The sequence below is a fragment of the Bos grunniens genome, chromosome 5 (genome assembly GCF_055505025.1).
Source record: "Bos grunniens cultivar Pamir isolate PY7600 chromosome 5, Bosgru_T2T1.0, whole genome shotgun sequence".
In the NCBI taxonomy this organism is placed as follows: Eukaryota; Metazoa; Chordata; class Mammalia; order Artiodactyla; family Bovidae; genus Bos; species Bos grunniens.
The window spans coordinates 102572270-102600059 of record NC_141169.1 but is presented as its reverse complement, the minus strand read 5'-3'; the positions used below and the strand labels follow the sequence as shown (position 1 = coordinate 102600059).

Genomic DNA, 27790 nt, shown 5'->3' with positions numbered 1-27790 from the left:
TAAAATACCCCAGAATGCAAGCAAGGCAGTTTAGTCCACACATCAAGCTGCAAGGTGGGACGGACTGCCTCTCCCAACAATATTTTGCAATAATTAACAGCATTATAAAAAAAATGCTAGAGCCATGCTTTTAATCTTCCTTTCTTATCAATATTACCAAAAACATCAGTCAGATCCTGTGGGGGAACGAGGAGGAGGGGAAGTAGAAAACAAATGATTTCACATTTCCCTTTTCCCTACTCTGGCAAAAAAGAAATTCGACACCAGCACCAGGAAGATAAAACCATAAACATTCTTTTTTTTTTTTTATTAAGAAAGCATGCAAAAAACAACAACAACAACAACTTGTGAGCCCATACACCCCCCCTTCCCAGCCTGCGCCAATGCAAAGCATTATGGGTGGTATGAAGGACTCACCAAACCATAAACATGGGGGTTGAAGAGAGAAAGGCAGGGATGGGTGGATGGATACCAGAGAATTGCTCCTTCCGTCCCTCTCCCCTACGCTCTCCTCTATTTCCTCTTTTGGCAGTGAGCTCCTGTAGTTCTGCACATGTCACCCAAGACGACAACAATGACTAAACTTTCAAGGCTGGCAATGCTGGATCGACAAGAAAAAGGAGTATTCTCTCCCTTTCAGGGAGGGGAGGGGAAACTGAGGCCCAAAGAGAGTTGGGTTTGTCCTGTGCCATTTGGCGAGGCTGGTTTTAGCGGAGAGGGGGGCTAAAGGCCCCGAAGGCCTGATGGCCCATCTCCAGCCCAAGCCCTAAACTTCAGTGACTGGCTGCCCGCCAGAGTTCTCGTTTTCAGAAGACACAGATGAACTATACACAGGAGACATTTCCATGTCTGATTTAGTCTACCCTGGCAAATCTTGTGTGGATCTGGGTAGAAGAGGGGTTGAGAAACGTGATGATTTGTAAGAGAGGAGATCTTAGGAAGAACAGATGGGACGCTGTGTGTAGGAGGCACCCTGACTGGAAGGATAAGGAAGACACGCCTCAGATGGGGGACACTGGGCTAAGGCGTGTCACCACCCTGGAAGAGGAATTCTCCTTTCCCCAGTGGGAAATCTTACGCCATACTTCAACCCCACAAACTGCCCTCCAACACGACAGGGGGTTCAAGCTACTCACACCCCCACGTCTTACTAAGAACTTCAAAGAAATAAAGTGCTGTTTAGTTAACTGCCCTTTTTTGCCCCCCCTGACTTCAGCCTCACTTCAACAAACTCTCAGTATAGAACCCTTTACGAAGAAAGGAAGGGGAGGATGAGGGGAAAAGCAAGAGAGCGGAAAGCATGGGTAAATAAAAGGACAGGGAAAAAACCAGAAATCACAGAGAAAATGGCCTTGTCCATTTCGCACATTTTGTCCTACAGCTTTAAGAAAGTGACCATTCAGTAAAGTAAAAACGGAAATAAAACTGTTCTTCCTTCTCAGAACTAGAATTCAACAATTAATATCCAATATATGCTAAGTACTTTGCAGCCATAAACCATGGCCACTCCTTGATAAAGGAGATAAGTTTCCCCTGTACCTTTTTTTGGGGGGAGGGGGCGGGGGGGGGTCCTTCTTTGGCCCTCATGAAGCTCTTTGTATTCAGTTATTTATTACCCTCTCCCAAGTTCCTTCATCCTTCAAAAAACCTGATTGCAAAAGCTTCAGCCCCAGTGATCTGGATTCCAAGAGAAGCATTTGCCTACATAGGTAAATAACTGAAATATTCCCTGTGCATGTCTACACCACTTCCCCTTTCCTCTCTCACCCTCCTGCCACCCGTACTGTAGGTTTGGTTCTGCTTTGATCCATGGGAAACAGATTCCAGTCTTGCCCGAGGACATGGTGAGACTAAAAGGAATCATGGGTTACTCTTCTTTCTTGAGAATCCCAGAAAACGGGAGAAGAAAATTTGATGGGTGGAAGAGCTGGGCAGACAACCGAAAGAGGATGAAATAATATTTGCCAAATGAGATAAGGGGATGAAAGGAAAACTAGTAAATGCAAATAAAAGCCAGTTAATTTCCAGGGAACATGATGTTTAAAAAGCCAGAATGGTTCAATAGAAACCCTCTCCAAAAAGCTGACCCTATGCTGAAGGGTTGTCCTCATTTTCACCAGAGACGCAGCACATCCGTGCTAAGTTGCTTCAGTCGTGTCCAACTCTGTGACCCTATAGACTGTAGCCCACCAGGCTCCTCTGTCCATGCGATTCTCCAGGCAAGAATACTGGAGTGGGTTGCCATGCCCTCCTCCAGGGGATCTTCCCAGCCCAGGGATGGAACTCACGTCTCCTGCCTTGGCAGGCGGGTTCTTTACCACCTTGTGCCACCTGGGAAGCCCTGAAGAGAAGGAGAGTTCTGGCTAGGACTGACTCTATGTCCTATAGAGAACAGGCCAGGAATAAGTCAATGGCAGTTTATTTGACAAGAGTGGCAGAGACCCAATTTCTGACTGTTTTATATTTCATCACCCCTCTACAGCGTTCTACTCTACCCAACCCAGACCTCTTATTCCACTAGGATTTTATCTCCACCACCATCACTCTTACCCTTGATGGGGAATGAGGACCAGCAGAAGTAGGATTGGAGATATAAAGGGACAAGGAAGAGCTCAGAGGACAAAATTAGCACCATTAAGTAAAACCTGCAAATTCATGGCTGCCAAGCAGCATTTTAAATCCCTTCTACTTAATAATGTGGCCTCTTCAGCCCTGGATTGAACTGATATCCACGGAAAACAACATAGGGCTGAAAGGTGGGATTAGCACTGAATTGCCCAAAGAGAAAGGTAAATCAAAATTTGAGACCTTTCACTGTGGCTCTCATGGCTTCACCTTCCAGCCAGGTGACTTTAAATTAGCAAGAGGTGGACATGGACAATGGTGTGGGGACAGGAAACTGGAGACAGCATATAACCAATAATAATAATAATAATATAATAAGAATAATAATAAAAGAATAGGGGAAAAAACTAGAAGGAAGAGGAAGAATGAGGCAGGAAAGAGGGGGTTATCTTCGGCAGCATCTTGCGGTGGCTTCTCTGGCAGAGAAAGAAAAAAAAAGGATATATATCTATATACAGGCAAGGGCGGAAGAGTGGGCGGGGGCTGGGCTTCCCCCACTGCCCTATGTCACCACCCAACCCTGGGCTGATGGCCGGGCTCTCAAATGCACTAGGTAATCAAGTCCCAATCGAAGTCATCTGGGATCTCCTCACTGGCCCCAGGAGGTGGGACTGGTGGCCGAGGGACCATGTGGTGTGCTGTGGAAAGAGAAAAGGAGATTAAGAGGAGAGGGCATGGAGGCCATTCTGTCCATCTCGATGGACGGTGATCAACCCCAAGCACCCCCAGGGGGAAGGTTTGGGGAAACTACCATCCTTATCAGCCCAGAGTTATTTTTGCTGCCAGCTACCACTTCAGTGAGGTCCCAGGAAAGAAACTAGAGTAAACTGCGCCATATGACAATGTAACAGCAGTAAAATGTAACAGCCATTAAAAATTATACTTATGGGGAATGCCCTGGTTGTCCAGGGGTTAGGACTCCTTGTTTTCACTGCCTAGGGCCCGGGGTTCAATCCCTGGTCAGGGAACTAAGATCCCACAAGCCACGTAGAGTAGTCAAAAAAAAAAAATTATATTTTCAAAGATCATATAATAACATCAAAAACATACAGAAATAGCAATACTACTATTTGAAATAGCAATACAGAGATTTGTATATAAGAAGGAATACATGGACAAAGACCCCCTAAATTGAAAACACTGTGGTTAGGCAGGATGATAACAGTGGTTTTTCTAAAATGCATTTAAAGGTGAAGGATCTGTTCATTTTGCACTATTCATGACAATTTAGGGTATCCACGCCTACTCACACCAACAGAGATAGTTCAGTCCCAGACCCCTGATACTAGAGGTCAGGTGACATGGGCACAAAGCAGGTACATGTATATAACATGTTCATTTCATTTGTCTGAGTGCATCTTCCATCCAGATTCCGAAGTGAAGCATATATGTTCTACTTGTCTATCTTTTGTTTATAATCATGCTTCTACTTTCTGTCATCATGGTAGGCACGGGCTAATTTTAAAGCTCGTTGATCTTCTCTTGTCTCCCATGACATACACCTCCCAACAGGTGGCCCACCCTCAGTCTCAGGAACCAGGAGGGCTCACCCGCTCTGGCAGGTGCAGGCAAAAGGGCTGATAATGCAGGCTCAGAGCCACAGGAAAGCCAAACAAACTCGCTGGTGCTTAAAACAAGTCTCCTGGCTCTTACCTGGGCGACTGTATCCTGCTGAGTCCTGGGTGGGGAGTGGGTACATTGGTGATGGGCCAGGGTAGAGATGGGGGGCTTGAGGGTGCACATAAGAGTTCACTGCTGTGAAAGCAAGACAAGAGTTAAGTGAGTGGGACCCCTGTACTCAAGGAAGCAGAGTCTGATAGAGAGGGTGACATACTCCCCATCACCTTCAGCTCTTCTCCCTTACCCGCTCTGTTCTGTAGCTCCTGTGGGCATCAGTGCTTTCTGTAGAAGCTCTCAGTCCTAGTCACTTAGGGTACAAAGGCAAAGGCACCCAATACTAGCCCCTGCAATATTACAGCTATCAGCAGGGTGATAAACACAGAACCTTCATCACTGACTCTCCCTCACTTCACTGGTTTGCCGATCATGACCCTATGTGATACGATCCAGGGAGGAGTTTCCTGAGACACAGATTTAGAACAGGGACTTTCTCTTCCCTTTTCCTAAGTAACCCTGACCTCCCAGATCAAGATCTAAAAGGAAAACTTCCCTTGGAATCCAGTGGCTAAGAATTCACGTGTCAATGCAGGGAACACGGGTTCGATCCCTTCTCCGGGAAGATCCCACAAGCCATGGGGCAACTATGCCCATGTGCCACAGCTACTGAAGCCTGTGAGTCCTAGAGCCTGCACTCCACATCAGCAGAAGCCACCACAGTGAGAAGCCCACCCACCTTTACTTGAAAGCAGCGCCCACTCACTGCAACTAGAGAAAACTCTGTGCGCAGCAACCAAGACTCAGAGCAACCAAAAAGAAAAAAAAAAAACCTAAAAGGAGATACAGTCTATTTCTTTGGCCTTTGGATCAGTGCCCATAAGCTGATGTTTCTCAGTTCTCTTCCACCCTTCTCATCCCCCTTCCTTCACATCATCCAGTCTCCACCTCCTTGGCAACTGGCTTCGTGTGGTACCTTGGTTCATGGCTGGCTCCTGCTTGCCACTGGTGAGAGTACAGGAGTCCGCGATGCGGGAGGGGGCGGGTGGCCGGTGGGAGCCTCCCTGGGGGGGCACATGACCAGTCTGAGTGAGGAAGTGATTGAGGGAGTCACACAGATTGGCAATGTGATGCTGGTCCAGGCTCCAGTTCTTCTGCTCTGCCTGCCGCAGGCTCTCCATCAGCTCTGCCAGTAAAGAAGCAAGAAATGCTAACTCCTGCTATTTTTGCAATGAATGGTGAGATTTCAAATTTTAATTTTTGCTTTCTGAATTTATCTATTGCTTGACAGGCATTATGAAAAATAAACTGTGTAGTCCATTAAAAAAAAAAGAAATGCTAACCTTGCCAGAGCCCCAACATCCCTAGTGGTTCTATACCTAAGTCACTGCTCCAGTCACACTGTCAATCAACACCACTGATTATACGTGTTACCAAGGAAATGGCAACCCACTCTGGTATTCTTACCTGGAAAACCCCAAGGATAGAGGAGTCTGGTAAGATCTACAGTCCATATGGTTGCAAAGAGTCAGACACAACTTGGCAACTAAACAACAACCCCCAATAATTGACATCTACATTTTCAAACTCTCATTCTATTTCTTCCTTACCAAACTCATATAATTTCCATATTACTGGTGAATAAAAGTTTCAAAGTAACTGAGTGAATTAGCCGTGGTCATATTGTCAGTCACGAATTTTCCTGGGAAGAATACTGGAGTGGCTTGCCATTTCCTATTTCCTCCTCCAGGGGATCTTCACAACCCAGGAATCGAACCCCATGTCCCCTGCATCTCCTGCATTGGTAGGTAGATTCTTTACCAGGTGCCACCTGGGAAGCCCCCATACTGTCAATAAATGGTGGCAAAACTATAAAATGGTGATCCAGGGCTTCTGAATAAAGAGTCCTCCTTCTCCCAAAGATAAAACTGAGTAGAATAAACCACTGTCATTTTGAATAAAGGCAAAAATTAATCAAGATAAAAATCTGGCTTAAAATTCAACATTCAAAAAACAAAGATCATGGCATCTGGTCCCATCACTTCATGGCAAATAGATGGGGAAACAATGGAAACAGTGACAGGCTTTATTTTCTTGGGCTCCAAAATCACTGCAGATGGTAACTGCAGCCATGAAATTAAAAGACGCTTGGTCCTTGGAAGAAAAGCCATGACCAACCTAGACAGCATACTAAAAAGCTGAGATATTACTTTGCTGACAAAGGTCCGTCTAGTCAAAGCTATGGTTTTTCCAGTAGTCATGTATGGATGTAAGAATTAGTCCATAAAGAAAGCTGAGTACTGAAGAATTGATGGTTTAGAACTGTGGTGTTGGAGAAGACTCTTGAGAGTCTCTTGGACTGCAAGGGGATCAAATCAGTCAGTCCTAAAGAAAATCAGTCCTGAATATTCATTGGAAGGACTGATGCTGACGTTGAAATTTCAATACTTTGGCCACCTGATGCAAAGAACTGACTCATTGGAAAAGACCCTGATGCTGGGAAAGACTGAAGGCAGGAGGATGAGATGGTTGGAGGCATCACCGACTGGACAGACATAAGTTTGAGGCAGGGAAGCTGCTGTGCTGCAGTCCATGGGGTCGCAAAGAGTGGAACACAACTGAGAGACTGAACTAAAGATTAACTTGAAGAAGGTATCAATATTCTCCACCTGTGTAACATGAAATCCTCCATCCTCAAGCTTTACTTGGGGAAGGAAATGGCAACCCACTCCAGTATTCTTGCCTGGAAAATTACATGAACAGAAGAGCCTGGCGGGCTATAGTCCAAGTGGTCACAAAGAGTCGGACATGACCAAGCACACAAGCTTCACTTAACCATCCCCTCTGGTTCCAGTTTCCATTGGGTTTTTCCACTTACATCCCTCAACACCCACCCACCCACCCACCCCCACCACCAGGCACCACCGGTTCTTCCGTTCTATTTGTTTTTTCTTATTTCAGGCACCATCACTCAGTCACCAACCTGAGAACTGTGACTGCTCAATGCTGGACCAGTTGAGCCGGTTCACCATCTTAAAGCTTTCCTTTAAGGAATCGATATTGGAGCACCAGTCTGGAGGAAAGGCTGTGAAGAGGAAGGGGATGGGGGAATAAGACAGAGTGAGGGGTGATGAGACAGCCACCAGCTGACAGCAGTCTGAGTTATGAATGCAAGATTCTTGCATCTACAAGATGCAAGTTACATTACCAAGATAACTTTGGACTTTCCCTCCCTGGAGATTTAGGACAAACCGAGCTATTGATGCTGTAATTACAAACAGCCCAGCTCACAGACAAGAGAATAAGTAAAACAATCCAAATTTGTCTAAAAATTCTCTTAATATAGAGCTCCAATTTGCAACTTCTGTTGCCCACAGGAGCTCTGGGGGGAGAGTAAGGCTAAAAGAGCCACTATTGGGACTTTCCTGGTAGTCCAGAGGTTAAGACTGCCCTTCCAATGCAGGGCCGGGCAGGTTTGATTCCTCCTGGGGGAACGAAGATCCCAAATACCAGTAGGCACGGAAACAAATAAATAAAAGACCCGCTGTTAATTTCCTAACCAATCCCCTCTCCTTCCAGAGTCAGAACAGGAAGGTCAGCTGGCAGTCCTTCCGGGGCTCCGCGTACCTCGCTTACTCACCAAAGCCAGTGCTGTTGATGGGTGCCTGGCCTTGTGCCTGTTGCTGTGGCGGCGGCTGCTGGGCGGGGTGGGAATGGGGGTGGTGCTGATGGGCGTGGTAGCCTCCGTGCTGCAGCGGGGGCGGGTGCATGGCCATCACCGGGGGTGGCCCGTAGCCCTCGGATCCCGTTGGCTTACCCCCGGGTGGGGTACAGCCGTCGGGGCTGGGGGTGTGCAATGGCGGCGCACCCCCGACAGCAGAGGTGCCCTGGGCGGGTGCCTGCGGCTGTGACTGCGGGGGCGGCGGCTGCGGCTGCGGCGGCTGCTGCTGCTGCTGATACACGTAGTAGTTGTTGGAGGGCGGCAGGTCCCCCAGGAGAGACGAGAAGCCTGCGGGGGGGTGGGGGTGGGTCAGGCAAAGTGGGTCAGGATTTCCACGGGGTTGAGACCCAGAAAAGGCAGCCGACGAAGGGTAAGGACAATCTGGACAGCAGGGTCCCCTCCAGCCCTGGTCCCCTCCAGCCCCTGGGCAGGTATAACTGACAGACAGACAAGGGTCTTGACAGCAGGACAACTACTGGAATTTTAGCCAAATGTCAACATGCACCTTTTTATGCTATTTTTCAAGGATATTGATGTAGGAATCATAGTTTCCAAAGACATCAGACATCAGATAGAGTTCCAAACATGTGCTGTGCTTAGTCGGTCAGTCGTGTCTGACACTTTGCGACCCCCTGGACTGCAGCCCGCCAGGCTCCTCTGTCCATGAGGATTCTCCAGGCAAGAATACTGGAGTGGGTTGCCATTTCCTTTTCCAGGGGATCTTCCCAACCCAGGGATTGAACCCAAGTCTCCTGCTCAGCAGACAGTTTCTTTACCACTGAGCCATCTAGAAAGCCCCAAAATTAAAATTTAAAATTTTAATTAAAAAAAATTTTTTTTAATTAAGTTGTTCTCACAAACACAGAGATTCTTAAAAAAAAGAAACTGCTGTCCCCTAGTGGCCATCCTCATAATGACTTGAAGCAGCCATTAAATCACAGCCCTTGGTTCTAGAAGGGGGATTCCTCCAGCTCACTTACTGCAGCTAAGGAGCCAGCCCACTGCCTCTTGAGACAGCTGTCCTTCAGTACTAAGTCAGAAGAGATCTGACTCCAGACAGTTCTGGCTCATGACCCACTTTCTTCCCTGACCAGTGATCGCCCTCTCCTCGTGTTACACGTAGGAAAAAGGGAGAGAAGAGAATGTCACCATCTGTTCAAAAATACAAGGACAGGGACTTCCCTGGTGGTCCATGGGCTAAGACTCCCCGCTCCCAGTGCAGGGGACCTGGGTTCAGTGCCTGGTCAGGGAACTAGATCCCACATGCCACAAGAGCTTACATGCCACAACTAAGACCTGGTACAGCCAAATAAATATTAAAAAAAAGAAAATACAAGGACATCCCAGCTCCCCTCCCCAGCCCAGACTCACCATGCTGAGACGAGGAGGACTTCTCCAGCATGGACTTGTAGAGGTTGCGGAAGGACCAGCTTAGATCCTGAAAATTGATCTCCGAGTAGGAGAATTTGAAGTCATGGTTGGTGTTGTACAGGGGAGGGGGCCCCTCGGTGCTCTCTCGACCTGGACCTGCCGCTGCCACCGCTCCGCTGTCCACAGACCCTGTGCCCTAGAGGAAGAGGCAAGAAAGACTTGGTCCATGTCCTATGTGAGGGACCCATACGACACTTTAGTGGACACCAAGCTCTCTTGCCTATCCTTTTCATCCTCTCCCATCCTTTCAATGAATGAGCATCATTTTTCTCCTTTTCTCATTCCTATCTTGATATAGTCTCTTGCCCTTCCCCTGTGTTGCATCCATGCTCGTCTTTCCTTTCTCAGAAACTTTTTTGATCCCTTTCTTGTCTTCTCACCATTTTTATTTTTCTGATCTTTCTTAAAACGTTGTTTCTCTCTGCCTTTTGCTCTCTCCCTCTCTCTGCTTCTTTCTTTTGCTTTCTCCTTCTTTCCCAATTTATCTGCCTGCTATAGCACAGACAATCAATACATAATTTTGAACTGACAGACATATCAATCTATTCAATCACCCACCCATCCACCCGTCCATCCATCCCTTATGCCTCCTGCCACCTCCACCTCCTACCTGGCTATAGCTGGCAATCGATGTGGGGCTCTGAAGTGGTATCTGAGGGTTCCCCTCAGGAGGCAGTGAGGCTTCTCCACTCCCTGGAACCCCTCCCCGTGGACTCTTGCTGGCCTCCTGTTCTGGTGAATCCTGAGACAGCTGAGGGTTGTGAAAAAAGAGCAGTCTATAAGCAGATGCTAAACCTCCCCACATGATTCATGGTTCCATCCTTGCTGGTGTCTGACCTTTGCCCCATGTTTAGGAAATGACTGGGAGATGCGGGAGGAGCAGCGGGCTCAGAAATGGCATCTCATTGAGGTAGAGACTTACATCATCATCTGGAGGGTGTCGTCTCTTCCGGGAGATGTCAGGGCAAGTATCAATTGTCCAATAAGAACCCTAGAAGAACCCATCGCCAGAGAGAAAAAAAAAATCATTATATATGGAAATACCGCCCACTGGAAAAGTAGACATTTGAGAGGATTTTCATATAAAATTGGGCTTCCCTGGCTTCATATAAAATAGGCCCTACCATAAAATGATAACAAATCCACCTGCAATGCAGGAGGCATAGTTTTGATCCCCAAGTTGGCAAGATCTCCTGGAGAAGGGAATGGCTACCCATTCCAGTATTCTTGCCTGGAGAACTCCATAGACAGAGAAACTTGGTGTGCTTGCAAAGAGTCCATGGGGTCACAAAGAGTCAGACACGACTGAGCGACTATCACTTCTTCATATAAGATAAGAGCTATATTAAGAAAAATGACTGGCAATTCACATAGAATCCTGAGAGTAACAGCTATTTTTGAGTACTAAATCTGTACTAAATCACAGAGTATGTCAGAGGTACCCACTGTGGTCCAAACACAGGTCTCGGTCATAATGAAGATGCAGAACACAGCATCCACCTCAAAGAGCTGCAAATGCCCAAACCAACCTACCCCTTCCATGTGATCTAAGGCAAAACTCTCTGAGACTTTAGCATCCATGGCTGTCCAACAAAGAGGATGATCTATCACTTCTCCCCTTCGAAGATAAAAACCACGAGATTTTTCTATAGAAAAATGCCTCCAAAGCTTATTTTACATCTAGAAAGAGCCCGATACACCAAAAGAGGGCATCGAAGTCAATTTTTTCATAAATATTTCTATTAAGAAAAAATTTCACAGCTTTCCTTAGTCATTCATTCTTGTGAGGACCCATAAGTTTGATAACCAAGCTCTTCCTCTGAGAGAAAAATAAAGCTGCTTCTCTAATTAATACGATTTCCTCTTCTGGGTAATTAAAACAGCCACAGGACTCTGAGCTGTCAACTACTCTCCTTTCCTTCCTGGTCCTCCCCTCTCCAATTACAGCTGAATCTCACCTTTCCAGGGTCATCCCGTGGTCTGGGCACCTTCCGGAAACACTTGTTGAGAGAAAGATTGTGCCGAATTGAATTCTGAGGAAGCACAGAAGCAAGTTAGATTTGAGTATCATGCAAAGCAGGAAATTTTCCAATAGTTCACAAAAGGACACAAAGGGAAATAACACACGCTAAAGTGCAAGTGTCAGGGTAAACTGAGCACCTCATAACCATACTGATGGAGGAAATCGCCTATCAGATAGCAAGAGCAATGAGATAAGAAAAAGCAAGTAAATTGATGAGAGATTAACTGCTGTAAATTTGACTACCTGGTGCTTCTAGAGAGCTGATTATATATAGTTTTTTCAATCTTTCCACCCAAATCACACCCAACTGATGACGGTATATAAATGCCTCAAAATCACATTTGCACAAACCTAAGTGCCCATCCACAGATGAATGGATAAAGAAGATGTGGCATATAGATATACGGCATATACATATATACACATATACACACAATGGAATACTGCTCAGCCATTAAAAAGAGTGAAATTTTGCCATTTGCAGCAATATGGACCGATTTGGAGGGCATTATGCTTAGTGAAATAAGTCAGACAGAGAAAGACAAACATTACATGATATCATTTACCCATGCTATCTAAAAAATAGAACAAACTAGTAAATACAACAAAAAAGAAGCAGACTAACAGATATAGAGAACAAACCATTGGTTACCAGTGAGGAGAGCGAAGGAAGTAGAGGCAATACACGGGTAGGGGATTAAGAGGTACAAACTATTATATATAAAATCGGCTGCAAGGATATATTGTATTGATACGATATGGAGAATAAATACAGATTTTATATTAACTATAAATTAAAGTATAACCTTTAAAACTGTGAATCACTATACTGTACACCTTAACTTAATAATATTGTATAGCAACTATACGTCAATTAAAAAAGAATCACATCTGCTCAGCTCCTTAATTAATTCTATCAACAGTGAAAGAACATTTTAAAACTAATGATGTGGGAATTCCAGAGGTCCAGGGGTTAGGACTCCGAGCTTTCACTGCCAAGGGCACAGGTTCGATCTCTAGCTGAGGAACTGAGATCACACAAGCCACAGTGGCACAGCCATGAAAAAAAATACAAAACTGATGATGTAATGATGTAAATGATAACAAAATATAAATTATAAGTGAAACTAGGTACAATTCACCTTTTTGTCTTCTCAAGAGCCCAGGGAATGGTCACATTTGGAGGAAAGAAATATTGTTGCATACATGCCTTGGGTGAAGTTGGTGGGGGCTGTGGCAGCTAGCAGGAACATATTTATAAGGGAAAAACTGAATGCTTTCAACAGTCTCCAGCTCATCATCTGGCTTGTATGTGAGCTGATGATTTACAGAGTGACACAGCTACACTAAATCCCAGTTTCTACTCAACAACTGGCAAGTGAGTGATTGCTCCCAAGGACTGAGAACATCAGCCTTCCTTCTATGCGTGGAAGAGAAGGCCCCTTTTTCCTTCACCTCCAGCCAAACCACTTATCCTCTCCTTCCTTGCTTGGTGGATGAGCTGCTGGGGAAGGACCTAATTACATTATTTTTTTTTCCTTGGTACATAGTTTTTAAAAAAATAATGACTGTGTGCAATGGAGTTCTGCAAACCAGATGAGGTTTGATCTCTAGGTAGGATGGAGCGATGCCATGCCTTGCATGTGACTTCAACAGAGCAGAATGGCAATAAATATCTGTGAAATAAACCAAGGGACAAGAGGGTAGGATGAGGGACTTCCCTGGTGGCCCAGTGGCTAAGACTCTGTGCTCCCAATGCAGGGGGCCTGGGTTCAATCCCTGGTCAGGGAACTAGATGTTGCATACCATCACTAAGTGTTCACATGGCGCAACTAAGACCTGGCACAGCCAAATAAATAAACAATTTTTTTTTTCAAAGAGAGTATGGTGAGCATCAGCATCCTGCCATACCGTAACTATACTCAGAGGTTTGGTATCACTAGAATTTCCCAGATACACCTTATGAAAGTTGTTCAACTCTGGAAAAAAAAAAGTAAGGGATGGGAGATTTGAGATTTTTAAGTTCACACATCTCTGAGACAGCTCAGAGTGAAGTGGACCAGGTTACAGGAAGACACAAAAGTAGAGGAAAATGTTGTCAAGGCTAAGAACCATCTCAGGGCATAGAAGCTGTCCCACCTTCCAACCAATGCCTGCATTCTTGTAATAGGGGAAGTTGTCACAGATCCAGCGGTAAATCTCACTGAGGGTCATCTTCTTGGCTGGAGAGGAGTTGATGGCATAGGTGATGAGGGTGGCATAGCTGTACCGGGGTTTACCATCCTGGTGAACGGCAGCCTCGTCTTTACTCAGGGTGGCGTTCGGATCTGTGGGGGAGCCTGGTGGACATTTGCGGCTCCCACCAGGAGGCCCAGCCTGAGAGGCGCTTCCCAGCTTTTCGATGGTGGCCCGGAGGGTCAGCTGGGGGAGCCAGTCTATGGAGGTGAGGCTGCTCTCTAGGTCAGAAGCCATGGTATTTTTGGATTCTGCAGAGAAGAGGAAAATAAAATAGACAAGTGTTACCTGTGGTCACTTGTGGCAAGTAATACCAAATCTTAGGGCTTTAGGGGAAGGAGAGTTTCTTCTCACTCTAATTCCTATAGAAGACTCCACTCATGAGATAACCAGGTTCCCAGAACCCTCAAATGCATACGTCAATCACCTGCCAGATGACAGACTGGCACTTATCCTGCAACTTCGCATGGAACATGGCAGAGGCCTCTTGCTTCATGCAGGACGAAAAGGGAGATCAAACCACCCAGCAAGTCGAGCTGTTCCTCAATTCTCCTTTCTTAAAGCCCTACAACATAGTATTTTAAAGCTTCGTGGAGGGCTTTGCTGGTGGTCCAGTGGTTAAGAATCGGCTTTGCAATGCAAGGGAGACCGGTTCGATCCCTGATCTGGGAAGATCCCACAGGCAGCAGAGCAACTAAGCCCATGCGCCACAACTATTAAGCCTGCACTCTGGAACCCTGGAGTCACAACAACTGCGCACACAGGCTGCAATTACTGACGCTAGAGCCAGTGCTCGGCAGCTCGTGCACCGAAACTAGAGAAAGCCTGAGTGCAGAAACGAAGACCCAGCACAGTCAAAAAATAAAATAAATAAATCTTAAAAAAACAAAAACACCTGTGTCGAATCGATTTCTTAAAAAACCACTTAGACAGCAGGTAAAACCTGCCAAAGTCTATTCTCCAATTATGTGTCACATGTTATATTTACATTCAACATCCACAGAGAGACAGCACGAGCAAACGTGTAAAGAAAAACAATCAGAGTAAACACAAGTATACCCTAAAGAAGCACGCATCAACACTTCCAAAGGTATTTCACATTAGTTCCATCCCCAGTGCTCGCCCTTGGATCCCACATCCATGTGCCTAATACGAGGAGTATTAGGTACGTAAGTGTGACAACCAGCCAAACAGGGATGGCACACAGACAGCAGCCCGTGACCAGAAACCACAAGGAGATACACGGCATACGTTACCCACGGGGCACAGACTCACAACACAGAGGGCAGGAGCCGGAGCACGGCTGCCCTCGCACCTTTAAAGCACCGCCCCCTCGCGAGTTCCCGCCCACAGACGGCGACACCAGGAAGAAGTCACTGCAGAGGCCCTCCGGCCCTCCCACCGCTCGGCCTGCCTGGCTGCACTGAGCCAGGGAGACACCCAGCTGTGCGCGCACCGGTAACAATCAGATAGGCAGCTAAAAATAGCCATTCTGGGGCTCAGGGTTGGCTCCCCTTCTGCCGCCTCCTCCTCCTCTCTCTTGCCTTCCCGGCCAGGCACGCACGCTCGCGGCACCTCCATGCAAACTCCTGGCGCTGCCAACCCTCCCACGCCGGCTGTCTGCACACCCTGCCGCCACCCACGCGGCCTGGGCACTCTCTCAGACGGAGGGGTGCAGCCAGAGTGACGTCTGGGTGGGGGAAGGTGAAGGACAGTAGGTGAGATTTGCATTGCAGGGGCTGGAAAGAGTGGCATGATCCACGTGGTAGCCATTGGCACTCCCCTAGGGTGGAAGCCAGCACCACCCCACCCCACTCCACCACCACCCCGACTCTGTCCCACCCCCCTTCCCCTACCCCCTCACCCCCCTACCCCATTCCTTTACCCCTCCCAACCCCGCCCAGACACACAAACATACATTAATTGTGCCTGCATGCTCAATCGCTAAGTCGTGTCTGACTCTTTGCGACCCCATGGACTGTATAGCCCACCAGGGTCCTCTGTCCATGGGATTTTCCTGGCAAGAATACTGGAGTGGGTTGCCATTTCCTCCACCAGGGAACCTCCCGACGCAGGGATCCAACCGCCTCTCCTGCACTGGCAGGCAGATGCTTTACCACTGAGCCACCAGGGAAGCCCTCCAGGGAAGCGCCCTGCCCCTCCCCACCCCGCCACCCCACCCCCAATCCATGATTGCTGCCGAACCACCTTGTGCCTGCACTGTTGGCCAGGTTCCAGCTAGGGTTTCTTCCTCCGACCCCTGCTGAAGGGGTAATCACTCTTGAGGAGCCAAGGCTAACAAGTCTCAGAATCCTGGACAGAAAACACATTGGGTGTGTAATGCCTAAATCCACTCACATAATGTGCACCAGCATTACATACAACTACACGCAAATCCACACACTGTAGTTAGAAGCTCAGTTGCAGGCATGGGCCCAGTCTCCTGCCTCCATCTCTGGGCTCACTCTCCTAGTTCTTAACTCCTCTGGCCTGGAGACTTTCTCCCAAGGGTCAGCAAGCTCACTCATCCCCTAATCTCTCAGTTCCCCACCCACACAGTCTCTGCATGCGTGTGCACGTTCTGGAGCTCCTCACCAGCAACACATCAACTCCGCCCACTCTGTACTCAAGGAAACACCTTAGTGCCTCGGGGGCCTGGGCAGCGTGAGACCCAACAGCAACCCAGGTTGGTTTTATAAATAGCATCGCAAAGGGGATTCCCCTTTATGCTGAGCTCCTTTCCCCACCATCCTTTCCCATCCCACCACCACCATTTTGCCCTAAAACCGTGGAAACCTGGAGACTAACAGGGACACTGAATCATTCCAGGAAGCCTCAGCTCCTGGCAATTTACTAAGGCAGAGCAGAGCAGCTACTGGGGTAACGTGCATTCCGCAGCCATCTGGTTCTGGAGCTACGTTAGCCCAGCTGAATGGGAACACGGCAATGAGCAGGTTCACAATGACCAGGGTTCTCCTGGGTTTCTAAGGAAATTTTACCCTATTATCTCCTGCTAAAGATCCTGGGAAGTTTCACTTTAAGAACATAGCAGGGGCTTCCCTGGAAGCACAGTGGATAAGAGTCTGCCTGCCACCACTGGGGACACAGGTTCCATCCCTGATCTGTGAACAGATTCCACATGCCACGGAGCAGCTGGGTCCATGAACCACAACTACTGAGCCCTCATTCTAGAGCCTGTGAGCCTCAACGACAGCAGCCAGCGCTCCGCAACAGGAGGGGCCACTGCAGGGTGAGGCCGGTAGCCCAGAGTAGCCTCCACTCAGTGCAACTGGAGAGAAAGCCCACGCAAAGCACTGAAGACCCTGCCCAGCCAGAAATAAAAATAATAAAAGAAGGAAAGAACACAGAAGTCTTCAGGGGACATTTCATTTGCAACCCTCCCAACACTGGATAGGGAGAGACAGGAGAATACAATCAAAGCAGTTTACAGAACCCACTTGGCAGGTGCCAATCACTGTGAATTCCATAAACGGAAGTGCCCTCAGCCTTTTGCTGGTTCTGTGCCCTTCCCTAGCATTTCCCCAGCACCAGGTTAGGACACTGAGGTTAAATTTAACCTTTCGCCAGCACCCTCCCAGCCAGCCCTCCAGCTACCGCCCCAGCACTCAAAATATCTTCCAATCTTACCAGCTACAAGCCACTTACAGCAAAAGATCCTGATTTCTCAGCACCATTCTCCCTAAACCCATCCCACTTCCTTGCCCCCAGCACTTCCCCATTCTTGAAGGGCAGCCCAGCGTGTAGAACCTCAGAGAATGAGGTTCCCTGGTTCTATTATGAACCTTGACACCTACACGCTGAGTCTCCCTAAACACCCCTTGCCTCCCTGAAGCCTTCCTGCCTCAGTTTCCTTCTTCAATAAAAGGATGCCATCACAAACACTGTCAAAGCTTCATTCCTAGAGGGACATGAATGAAGCTTAAAGAGCTGGTGGCTGCCACACATTCCACATTCCCCCAAAATAATGGCACCAGGCTAGTGTTCGGGGCTATTATTAGAAAGGTACATAAAAGGTACTTCCATTTCTCAGTCCAACCAACCCAGTTACCCAGACCTCTCTCTCCAGGTGGGCCTTGTGCCACAGGGCTGGGGCAGAACCTGAGTCAGGCTACATTCTTCTCTGCAAGCTGGAAGACTGAAAGGAAATACCCATAGAAACTGGGAAAGGCAGCCAAAGGGCAGGCTCCATCACATCCATGGAACGTCTAATGAAGACTTCACTACTGGGAGAAAGAGAAAAACAGAAAGACATTCTGGTGGAGGGGAAGACTGATCCCAGGTGAGACGTGTAAGACCCCAGATAACAGGCACAGTTTTCTCCCCATTTTCTCCGAAAGGCCAGTAATTGTTCTCTGTACAGTGCCAAGGTCAGGCATTAAGGAATGATAACTTCCTGCTCTGTACCTAATGCAGAAACTAACAGAGCAGTGGCTAAGTTTGCCACCTTGCTGATTACCAGCCCGGATGTCTGGGTTTCAGTCCTGGCACCACAGCCTACCTACTGGCTGTGCAACCTCAGGCAAGTTACTTAACCTGTGTTGTAGTTTCTTCATTGGAAAATGGAGATGATAACTTGTATATACATAGGGTTGTTGGGAGGATTACCTTGAGTTAAAATTTTTAAAGCACTTAGTGAGTGTTATATACGTGTAGCAATGACTATTTTTGAATGAGAAAAAAAAAAGAGAATAATAGACATTGAAAATTAGAAAAATGGACAGACCATACAGGTAGGCCTGGAAGAAGTAGCAAACCTACAATGAGTTCACAATAGTTTTCAGGATGTCAGAATCTCAAACTTTCCTTTGCGGTGAGTGTCACTCCACTAAGGACTGACCGGGGCCACGACTAGTAAATTCCCAAGTATAAAGAAATGGGGGAATATCATCTCTTATTTTCCACAGGGGACTAGGTCGAGTCATAAGATGTGATCTGGAAAATAGCACCAAGTCATAGTTAATCCAACCCAATAGCTGTCTGCCCCTAACTGATTCCACGGAGGCGAGGAGAATCAGGGAGACTCAGTCCCAGCACAGCCGCTTAGGCTGTGTGGCAGTGGGTCATCTGGACGTGCTCTGGTCCCGGTGGCTCTGGGCCATTCAACAAGTAGCCCTCCAGCATCTGGTAAAGTGCTTTCTGGGAAATAGGCTGCTGTTCTCCAGAGCCAGCTCTTTTCAAACAAAAATGGGGAAGGGAGTTCTAGAGTAAACAGCCGAGGATCCTCATGCTTATTAGACCAGAGATGTCAGAGCTGACGCTCTCTATCAGCCCTAGCAGAAGTGGTCCCAGCCAGAGATCGGGCTGCAGCCACTCACGAGGGCTCCCATTGGCTGGGGCAGGCCAACCCTGTCCTCCCAGCTGGGCATCATTACCAGCATTCTCCTCACTTCTCTGCACTGGCGCACCTGTTTTAAGCGGCCTACCAGAAACACACAATTCTAGGTAATTGGAGCCTAGTCTGAAAAGCACACACAGACTTGGCCTTGGTGCATGATGGGGACAGAGCCACATCCATGTGAAGTAAGAAACAGACGCACGTTATTTTACAGCGCAGCCCCACAAACCCAGATTACAGCCCTCTCATGGACCACAACCAACAGGTAGCTTCCAGGACACAGTGAATGTACTTAGAGATTCAGGCAGTTCACCCAATGGCCAAAGGAGGAAACATAAAAACCCAAATAGGATGAAGCATCCCGAGACTTCCCTGGTGGTCCCATGGCTAAGACTTTGTGCTCTCTACACAGAGGGCCTGGGTTGAATCCCTGGTCTGGGAACTAGATCCCACATGCTGCAACTAAGCCCCAGAGCAGCCAAATAAATATATAAAAATGAGAGAGAGAGAAAGAAAGAAAGATGAAGCCTCTCACTTGGATTCGCTGTGGGGTCTAATGCTCCTTACAGAAGACAAAGTATTTCCTAGCGGTGAGGCAGGAACACAGGCACCTAGCTGGGGACCCCAGGTTGACAGGCAGAGCGCTACTAAACCCACAGCCCAGGCTCCGCCAGAAGGATGTCCTGGCACCTTTTTCTTGCCTTTTCTGAAGATCCTGGGCTTTGATGGTTCTTGCTATTTTCCTATGAAAGATAACATACATTCAAGGTTCCAGACACCCAGAACTTGCACACGAAACAGGAAGAGATAGGATGAAGCTATCAGGTGATTTTCTGAAAAGAAATTCCTCGGGGGTCAAATCTTCCTGGCAGTCAGCTTATTTCCATTGAAGACTGGAAGTAGGCTGAGCATCACCCCTCCCCTCCTCCTCTCCAGGGTCTGCCTTTTCCTGAGGAACTGTCAGCAAAGGACAGGAGCAGTGTCGGGCACTGGGACAGCGGGGGCCGGCCAGCATTAGGGACAAACTTCAACCCAGGATCTGGCATTCCCTGCAGACTTTTTTCTTGCCTTGGGACATGGGATCTCCATTTTCCCTGTGGATGTTATACTTCCAGCCCGGAGTGGAGATGTCATGAGGGGAGGCTGGGAAGCACAGTGAGTGGAGACAGACCACTTTTCTTATAAAGGGAGCAGTAATCACCATGGGCTGGAGAGAACAGCTCTGCTGCTGCTGCTGCAGCTGCTAAGTCACTTCAGTCGTGTCCAACTCTGTGCGACCCCATAGACAGCAGCCCACCAGGCTCCACCACCCCTGGGATTCTCCAGGCAAGAACACTGGAGTGGGTTGCCATTTCCTTCTCCAATGCATGAAAGTGAAAAGTGAAAGTGAAGTCATTCAGTCATGTCCGACTCTTCTCGACCCCATGGACTGCAGCCTACCAGGCTCCTCTGTCCATGGGATTTTCCAGGCAAGAGTACTGGAGTGGGTTGCCATTGCCTTCTCCGGAGAACAGCTCTGGTGGACATTAAATGACCTAGGGTTACAGGTAAGAAAATGTAATACCAATGGAAGCCCCAGACAAGGCCAGGCCACAAGATGCCACCATGACTTCAGTGAGAGCCCATTCTTGGTGTGACAAGGCCCAAGGATAGAGGGTGGTGTGGCAGTCCGGTTGGGGTGTGTCTCATCATGACACTGTACGGATGGAGTGCTAGAGATGCAGAGGTTTTCTGATGTCCCTTGCCCTGGGCATGAAAACAAACATTTTCCTAGGGACCTCCAATGAACCCCATCCCATCAGTCCCCCCAACACTAAGAAAGCCATTTCTCATAGCCTCTGCAGCAAGATGAGGGTTTGAATCCAATAGCTTCGGAACACATTTCCCAGAAGAGTCTCTGAGTTGTTGCTCTACCATCCCAGTAACGAAACCCATCTCAAGAGGCACCATCTCAGGCCCCCTACACCCACTAGTGTCTAAAGAAGACAGAAGATGAAAGAAAGCACTAACCTGCCTCCACGTCAGCCGCAGCAGAGGGCGGGGACCACCTGGTACTGGAGTCTGGGGTTGGAGGGACCCCTCTCTTCAAAGGCAGATGCGGAGCCTCATCCTCAGTGGCTCTTCCCGTTCTTGGCTGAGCCTCCCAAGCTGGGGAGGAGAACTGGGTCCCCCGAGGATGAGGAGTGGAGGGAGGGCGAGGGGGAGAAGGAGGTCCCACCTGGGGAAGGTGGCACACCCCCCACACTCGGCCGGCGACCCTGGGGAGGAGGGGAGGAGCCTCGTCCAACCCGGAGTTGTCTCCTCCCCCTTGGGGGAGTCCCCCTCCCCCCCAAACTGAATCTGTCGGGAGTGGAGGGCTCTTTCTGTCGGCTGGAGATCGGAGCGGAGGGGCTCTGCCCTGTTCCACCGTCCGGGTACAGGGAAGTTGGGGGGACTTCTTCCCCTCTCCTGGAAGGCTGGAAGCCGAGTCGTCTTCTCTCCCTGGGGTGTCCTCTGCTTCTGAACGTGAGCAGTCCTCGCCCCCGTGAGCACGGGCTGGGCGGCAGGGTGCCTACTCCAGAGGCATACCCCGTTCTCTCCGGCCCCCAAAAGTCCAGAACTGAGGAGAGTGTGCTTGCAGGAGTGGAGGCACGCGGGGCTGCTCACTCGCTTCCTCGGTAAGGATCACCCCTCTACTTTGGAGGCTCCATTCCCGGGACGGTGCGGGGATCCTCCTCGCCTCTAGGAAGGAGAGACTCGCCCCCTAGCGGGGTCTCCTCGGTCCCTCGCCCGGGCGCGAAGGGTCTTTTCCCGTCCCCCTCCCGCCTCCGCTCCCGGGGCGCCTCCAAGGGTGGGGTTTGCTTGCTCCCCGCTCTCCCGGAGCTGGCCTGGGCAGCCGGGGCCGGGAGGCCGCGGCTCCTGACGCGCGTCCCTGCGGCGGCCGCGCCTCCTCTCGTCCCGTTCGCGTCCGCTCCGCTCCCGCCGGCGCGTGGGGCTCCCCGCGCCGCCGCCGCTCGGGCTCCGGCCAGTCCGGACTCCCCCGGGGAGCCAGGCGGCGGACGGAAGGTGTCAGGGCTCGGCCGGGGCTCGGGCTCGGCGCGGCTCCGCTGCAGGCCCCGGCTCCTCCCCGGCCTCCGCGCCGCGCTCGGCGCCCCTCCCCCGCCCCCGCCCGCCGGGCCGCCGCCACCGCCTCCCCGCGCGGGTTAAGGAGGAGCGGGCGGCGCAGAGCCTTGGGTGCGCTGCGCCCGGTGAGCCGCGCCGCCGCCCCCCGCGCCCCGACCTCCCGGGGGACCGACGCGCGCCGCCCGCGGCCCTGGGGACGCGCGCCCCCCCCCCCCCCACCCCGCGTTCCCCTCCGGTCGCCACTGGTTCCCTTGCAGCTCGCCATCCGCCAGAGACGACACCCACTGCTGTCTGTCGGGAGAGTCCCTCGTTTGCGCCGCAGGAACTGTCAATTTCAGTTCCACGCTAATTCTGCCATACTGATTTTTTTTTTTTTTTTTTTAGTTCATTGTTTTCCATATATAGATGAACATAGGTTTTCCCAGGAATGCCTTTGATAGGTTTCCTTTTTTCCCTGAATAGCTTTTAAAGGGGTATGGGATTGAGCCGAAGTTAGTATATTACACTGATACCATCCCAGAGTTCAGTAAATGCTTGTTGAACGACTGAATGTAAAAGGTGATCAATGACCGTGCAACCGAGAAAACTCTGGACCAAACATCAGAAAATTTAGGAGAATCTAAACTTGTGCAAGGCCAAGTTCTACGGCATCCAGGGCGGCGAAGAAGAGGTCCTTATACTCGCCTTACCCACCCAATAAGGCTCCTGCAAGAATCTAATGATCTCATTTATGTGGAAATGCTTTTTAAACCACTGTACATAAATGTGTAAAGAATACTGTTCAATTCACTTGGCAATTCTATAACATATCTTATCCGGGTCACAGTATAGAATGTTCTTATCCTCTGCCCTTAACAGAATAATCCCCACCCAAAGACAGAAAACACCACCAGATGACTACCTCCATTTTTCCTCTTGAACTCATGTTATGCTGCAAATTCTTCTGCAAATTCTTATGTGTTTCATCATCTGGCCTCTTGAACTTTTCTCAAACCACTCTACTTTCTGTTAAATAAGAAAACAATATTATCCATGAAATGTTTTAATTGCTCAAAAAATAAAAAGGCAGAATACTCAGGATTACAGCTTGATCACTACATTTCATATTTATATATTAAAGTTTTTTTCCTCTTCTGGTTAAATATATAATACTGTATTTTATATTTATAATGTGCCAGGCATTGACTGAGCTATGCATGTATTATCACATTTAATTCTTCCCAATCCCATAAGGCACTATTATTAAGCCTATTTTACAGGTGAGAAAGCTGAAATAGAGCCATAGATTGTGTCTGAGTTCAAATTATTAGTAAAATGCAAAATCAGGACTGAAATTAACAAATTCAAAATCCAAATGATTCTTCTATCCCATTTTCCTGAGCTGTCAGAACTAAAAGTCATTCCTTTAATTGTAATTAAAGGCAGTCAATTCCAGCTGAGCCTTCTCTTCCTTTTCTCTCTTACAACATCCAGAATTAAAATCGTCTTTTTCTCTCCTCTTTGAAACATTGATTCATTCGCCCACACACAGATAATTTGGCATCAGATGTTTCTTACTTTGTGTTACAGGTTTTGTTACGTTTCTTTCTTCAATCCTTTTTGACTTTTTTTATGTATATGAAATTTGAGGATCAGGGGTAGAGAGGTCAAAGTACTGAAAGTGAGAAAGTTAGGGAAGGCTTAGAATCCTTCTTCTAGAAATTGAGAGAAGTAAAAAGGTCAAGAAATTATTTGACCTATACAAGATATTTGCTGCAGCACTATATATAGCTGTAGGAAATTAGCTAAACATCTATAATAAGGCAACTGTTAAATACCTTATGGTACTGCTATATAATAGAATACTGCTGCTGCTGCTGCTAAGTCGCTTCAGTCGTGTCCGACTCTGTGCGACCCCATAGATGGCAGCCCACCGGGCTCCCCGGTCCCTGGGATTCTCCAGGCAAGAACACTGGAGTGGGTTGCCATTTCCTTCTCCAATGCATGAAAGTGAAAAGTGAAAGGGAAGTAGCTCAGTCGTGTCTGACTCTTAGCAACCCCATGGACTGCAGCCTACCAGGCTCCTCTGTCCATGGGATTTTCCAGGCAAGAGTACTGGAGTAGGGTGCCATTGCCTTCTCCGTAATAGAATACTACTTAGCTTTTAAATGAGTAAATATATTTCACTCTGGAATGTAGAATTAGTGAGTAATTGTTTTAATTCTTATGTCTTTACCATTTAGCTATTTTGCAATAGTCATGTTATTATTTTAAAGAACTAATTTTTTTCATACATCTAAATATTTTCCAGTGAGAATATCATGTTAAAAAAAGTTTGTATAATATGATTATGTAGGTGATTTTTGTAATATATATGTATTGACATCTGTATGTATATATTTGTGTATGTACACATACACACACACACATAGATGGATATACACCAAAAATGTAAGCTTAAAGATTATTATAATTTCTCATTTTCCACTATATCTATAATTACTATCTGTATGGTTTTTGCTTATGTGTTTTGTTTTGTTTGATTAAAAAAGAACCTGAAAAGCTAGTTTTGTTTTGTTTTTCCCCTGAGACAGGAAGAAGCACTTGCATTCATTCTCCATTTACTTTCTGTTAAGGAAGGTGATATGGAACAGAATAAAAATGTAAAGGATCCACCCTTCTCAATAATAGAATCTAGTGTCTAATTATTCATGTGTGCTATTCTACCTTGAGCAAAATGCTTCTTCTAATATTTGTGACCAATATACCACAACACATATTTTGGAAGCATTTATGAAACATTTGTGTGTTACATGAAACATGGTAAAGTAGATAGAATTCATGTATTCAAATCCCAGCTTTGACACTCAGTAACAGAACTTAAGTCATTTAACTGCTCTGGTAGTCAGTTTTCCTCATCAGTAAAATGGGAATAATAATATCACCTACTTCATAGTGCTGGGGAGGGACTGTGGTTCCACGCACAGAATGCACTTAGATACATGCATGGAGGAAGAGGAACCTAGAAGTTGGAAGAGTCTTAAAAGACATAGCAACCAAATGCAATGTATACAGATCAAGAGACACGACACACCTGTCAAATACAATATATGGACATTTCAGGGGATCCTGATTTGAACAAAGGAACTGGGAAAGACACCAATTTCTCAATCAAAATTTCAATCCTGACTTTGATGATATAAAAGAATTATTGCTATATTTTAGATATGTTAAAGAATTATGCTATTATTTTTTAAAGATCTTTATCTTTTTAAGATTCATACTAAAGAATTTAGTCATGGAATGCCTGAAATTTGCTTCAAAATAATCAAGTGATAAAGGAAAGAGGTATAGATAATAAGAAACTAGCCAAATGTTGCTTATGACAACATGGGCTTTTTTTCAAGCATCTGTTTTTAATACTATTCTACTTCTGCATGTGTTTGAATTTTTACAAGGTAGTTTTTTAATACTGTTTAAAAAGCTATCGAACGATTGTCAATATTTGCGTGTACTTAGTATTAGTAGCTCAGTCGTGTCCAAGTCTTTGCGACCCCATGGACTGCAGCCCGCCAGGCTCCTCTGTCAATGGGATTCTTCGGGCAAGAACACTAGAGTAGGTTGCCATGACCTCCTCCAGGAGATCTTCCCAACCCAGGCCTCCCGCATTGCAGGGGGATTCTTTTACCGATTGAGCCACTAGGGAAGCCCTTGTAAATATTTACTGTATGCTTTATATTTGTAATGTTATCTGATGTTTGTTTACACCTTTCAGATCACAATGTGTTTTTATTTACACGAAGTATTTTAGTACTCACACTGAACGTATATGGTAGCTATTATTATTCCCATTTTACAAATGATAAGACTGAATTAGAGGCAAGACTGGCAGGAGGCCCAATATACCACCTCCGCTCTTCCAGTTTCCAGGGGACCCTCCGTAAGAGTAGTAGGCGGTAACCCACAGCCACTAAGCAACCGGCTCTTGCTTCCTTTAGCGACTGCCGTCAGATCTAGTGGGGAGACAAAAAGCAAACACATAAATGATTCACTTAGAAATATTTATCAGACAAAATTGGAGCCCACATTTGCACATCTACCCGCTACTTTAAAAGGAACTCTCAGGGAGAAAAGAATAGAACACAGAAGATGAGATTACTCGTAAAAGTTCTCTCCATGGTTTGGTTTTCTTTTACGTAACTTATTGTTGTAAGTTTAATTCGTTTGTATTCTCTACCTAACCTGTTTATTCTTTCTGAAAATAAAATCAGGCGTAAGGTGAGGGGACCAGAGATGAGAAACTGCATGGGAAGCGAAGTTGGGAGGCAGGAGAACGTCACATCCCAGTCGCTTGGAGGCCCAGGCACCTCACAGCTCGGCGCCACCTTAAGAAGCGTTAGCATCTCCGCCGGCCCTGCTGGCCTTCGGCTCCTCCCACTCCCGTGTCAGCTCCGACCCGGGAACGTGGGGATGGGAGGAGAGACGCACTGAATGGAAAGATTGGCGCGGGAGTCTGCGGGGTCTCTCCTTCCCCCTGCTCTGCGGCGCGGGGAGGAGCAAGGACAGCTCGGCCCTTTGGGGTTTGGTCCTTTTCCTGAAGACTCGGGATGGGAACGTGTTCTACTGAGATGAGGGCTGGGGGGAGATACATGGGGTGGGAGGCTCATCTTGGGGTGCGGCTGAGGGGGGACAGAACTGGGGCGTCTGAGACATACAGTAGGCAAAATTGGTCGCAAATTCTAAGTTTAAGAGGTCCGTACGCGTCTCCTTCAAACCATTTCCAAAAGTGGGGGCAAGTTTTCCATTCTCCGCCCAATTCCCCGTCTTCATTTTAATTGATTGGGTTTAAGGTAGGCCGGGCCCAAGGTTGCTTGCTGGTTGGCTGCACAAGTAATCTATCAAGATGACGCAAGCGCGGGGCGGCTGTTTAGGAAGGAAGTGAAGTTTATTTTGGTACCTCCCATCCCAACTACTGATTGGTTGAGATTCGTAGTGATGTAAAACAAGGCATAAGAATGTCCACTAAAGGGAAGGGCCAATTGGCCACTCTCTGAGGGACGCTGTCTAGGCTGGGACTGGGAAGAGTTAGACTGAGTCGGCTGTTGTGGTGAAGGACCAAATGGATTGAAACCCGGAAATGAGTTTAGTAGGGAGCTGAAGGGAAAGGGACATCTGCGAAACCTTCCTTGCCCTCAAACAAGGTCATTTCCTGCGTGGGATCGATAGTTTCCTGTTTACTCAGCGAAGTCAGCGGGTACCGTGGTTTTCTGGAATACACGTAATAGTTAAATTCGTATGAGCCTCTGGTCCCAGACTTCCCATTTACTTGTATTACCCAAAAGGATGAATGAGACGGAGGAAAGGAAAAACGTGGAGTTCAACCATGCCTTTAGGGAAGGATGGGGAAACCGAGGTTCTTGTATAGAAAGCTAAGGACTGACTGGATGACAGGATCCAAGCAGGTGGGTTCCTAAAGAAACCATTCACAAAATAATTGGAGAGGCTGGGTGGAGGTGAAGGAAACTATAAAAGTTTGTCTGAAGGAAGGACATTGATCAAATTACAGAAACCTACTTGGCTCAGTACAGTCGCTCAGTTGTGTCCGACTCGTTGCGTCCCCATGGACTACAGCACGCCAGGCTTTCCTGGCTATCACCAACCCCCGGAGCCTGCTCAAACTCCCGTCCATCGAGTTGGTGATGCC

At 47.6% G+C, this 27790-nt stretch overlaps 1 protein-coding gene and 1 long non-coding RNA gene across 3 annotated transcripts; both read right to left on the bottom strand.

The window, feature by feature from the left end:
* Positions 1-278: 278 nt before the first annotated feature.
* Positions 279-22066, bottom strand: FOXJ2 (forkhead box J2). Of its 2 annotated transcripts, none has more exons than XM_086402078.1 (11): positions 21016-22066; positions 13554-13900; positions 11350-11424; positions 10314-10382; positions 10002-10142; positions 9332-9527; positions 7880-8248; positions 7223-7324; positions 5216-5425; positions 4279-4380; positions 279-3263 (listed from the first exon to the last, which is right to left on the bottom strand). In XM_086402078.1, the coding sequence occupies exons 2-11, from the start codon at positions 13884-13886 to the stop codon at positions 3175-3177; spliced, it is 1686 nt and encodes a 561-aa protein (XP_086258204.1). In that variant the 5' UTR covers positions 13887-13900; positions 21016-22066; the 3' UTR covers positions 279-3174. The 2 variants fall into 2 exon arrangements, with proteins under 2 accessions (XP_086258204.1, XP_086258205.1); XM_086402079.1 differs by lacking the exon at positions 21016-22066 and adding an exon at positions 15106-15313.
* Positions 22067-22821: 755 nt separating this feature from the next.
* On the bottom strand, positions 22822-26493 carry LOC147372804 (uncharacterized). Its single transcript, XR_015164313.1, has 3 exons — positions 26329-26493; positions 25996-26099; positions 22822-23112 (listed from the first exon to the last, which is right to left on the bottom strand). It is a non-coding gene; the product is annotated as an uncharacterized LOC147372804 (long non-coding RNA).
* Between the last annotated feature and the right edge of the window lie 1297 nt (positions 26494-27790).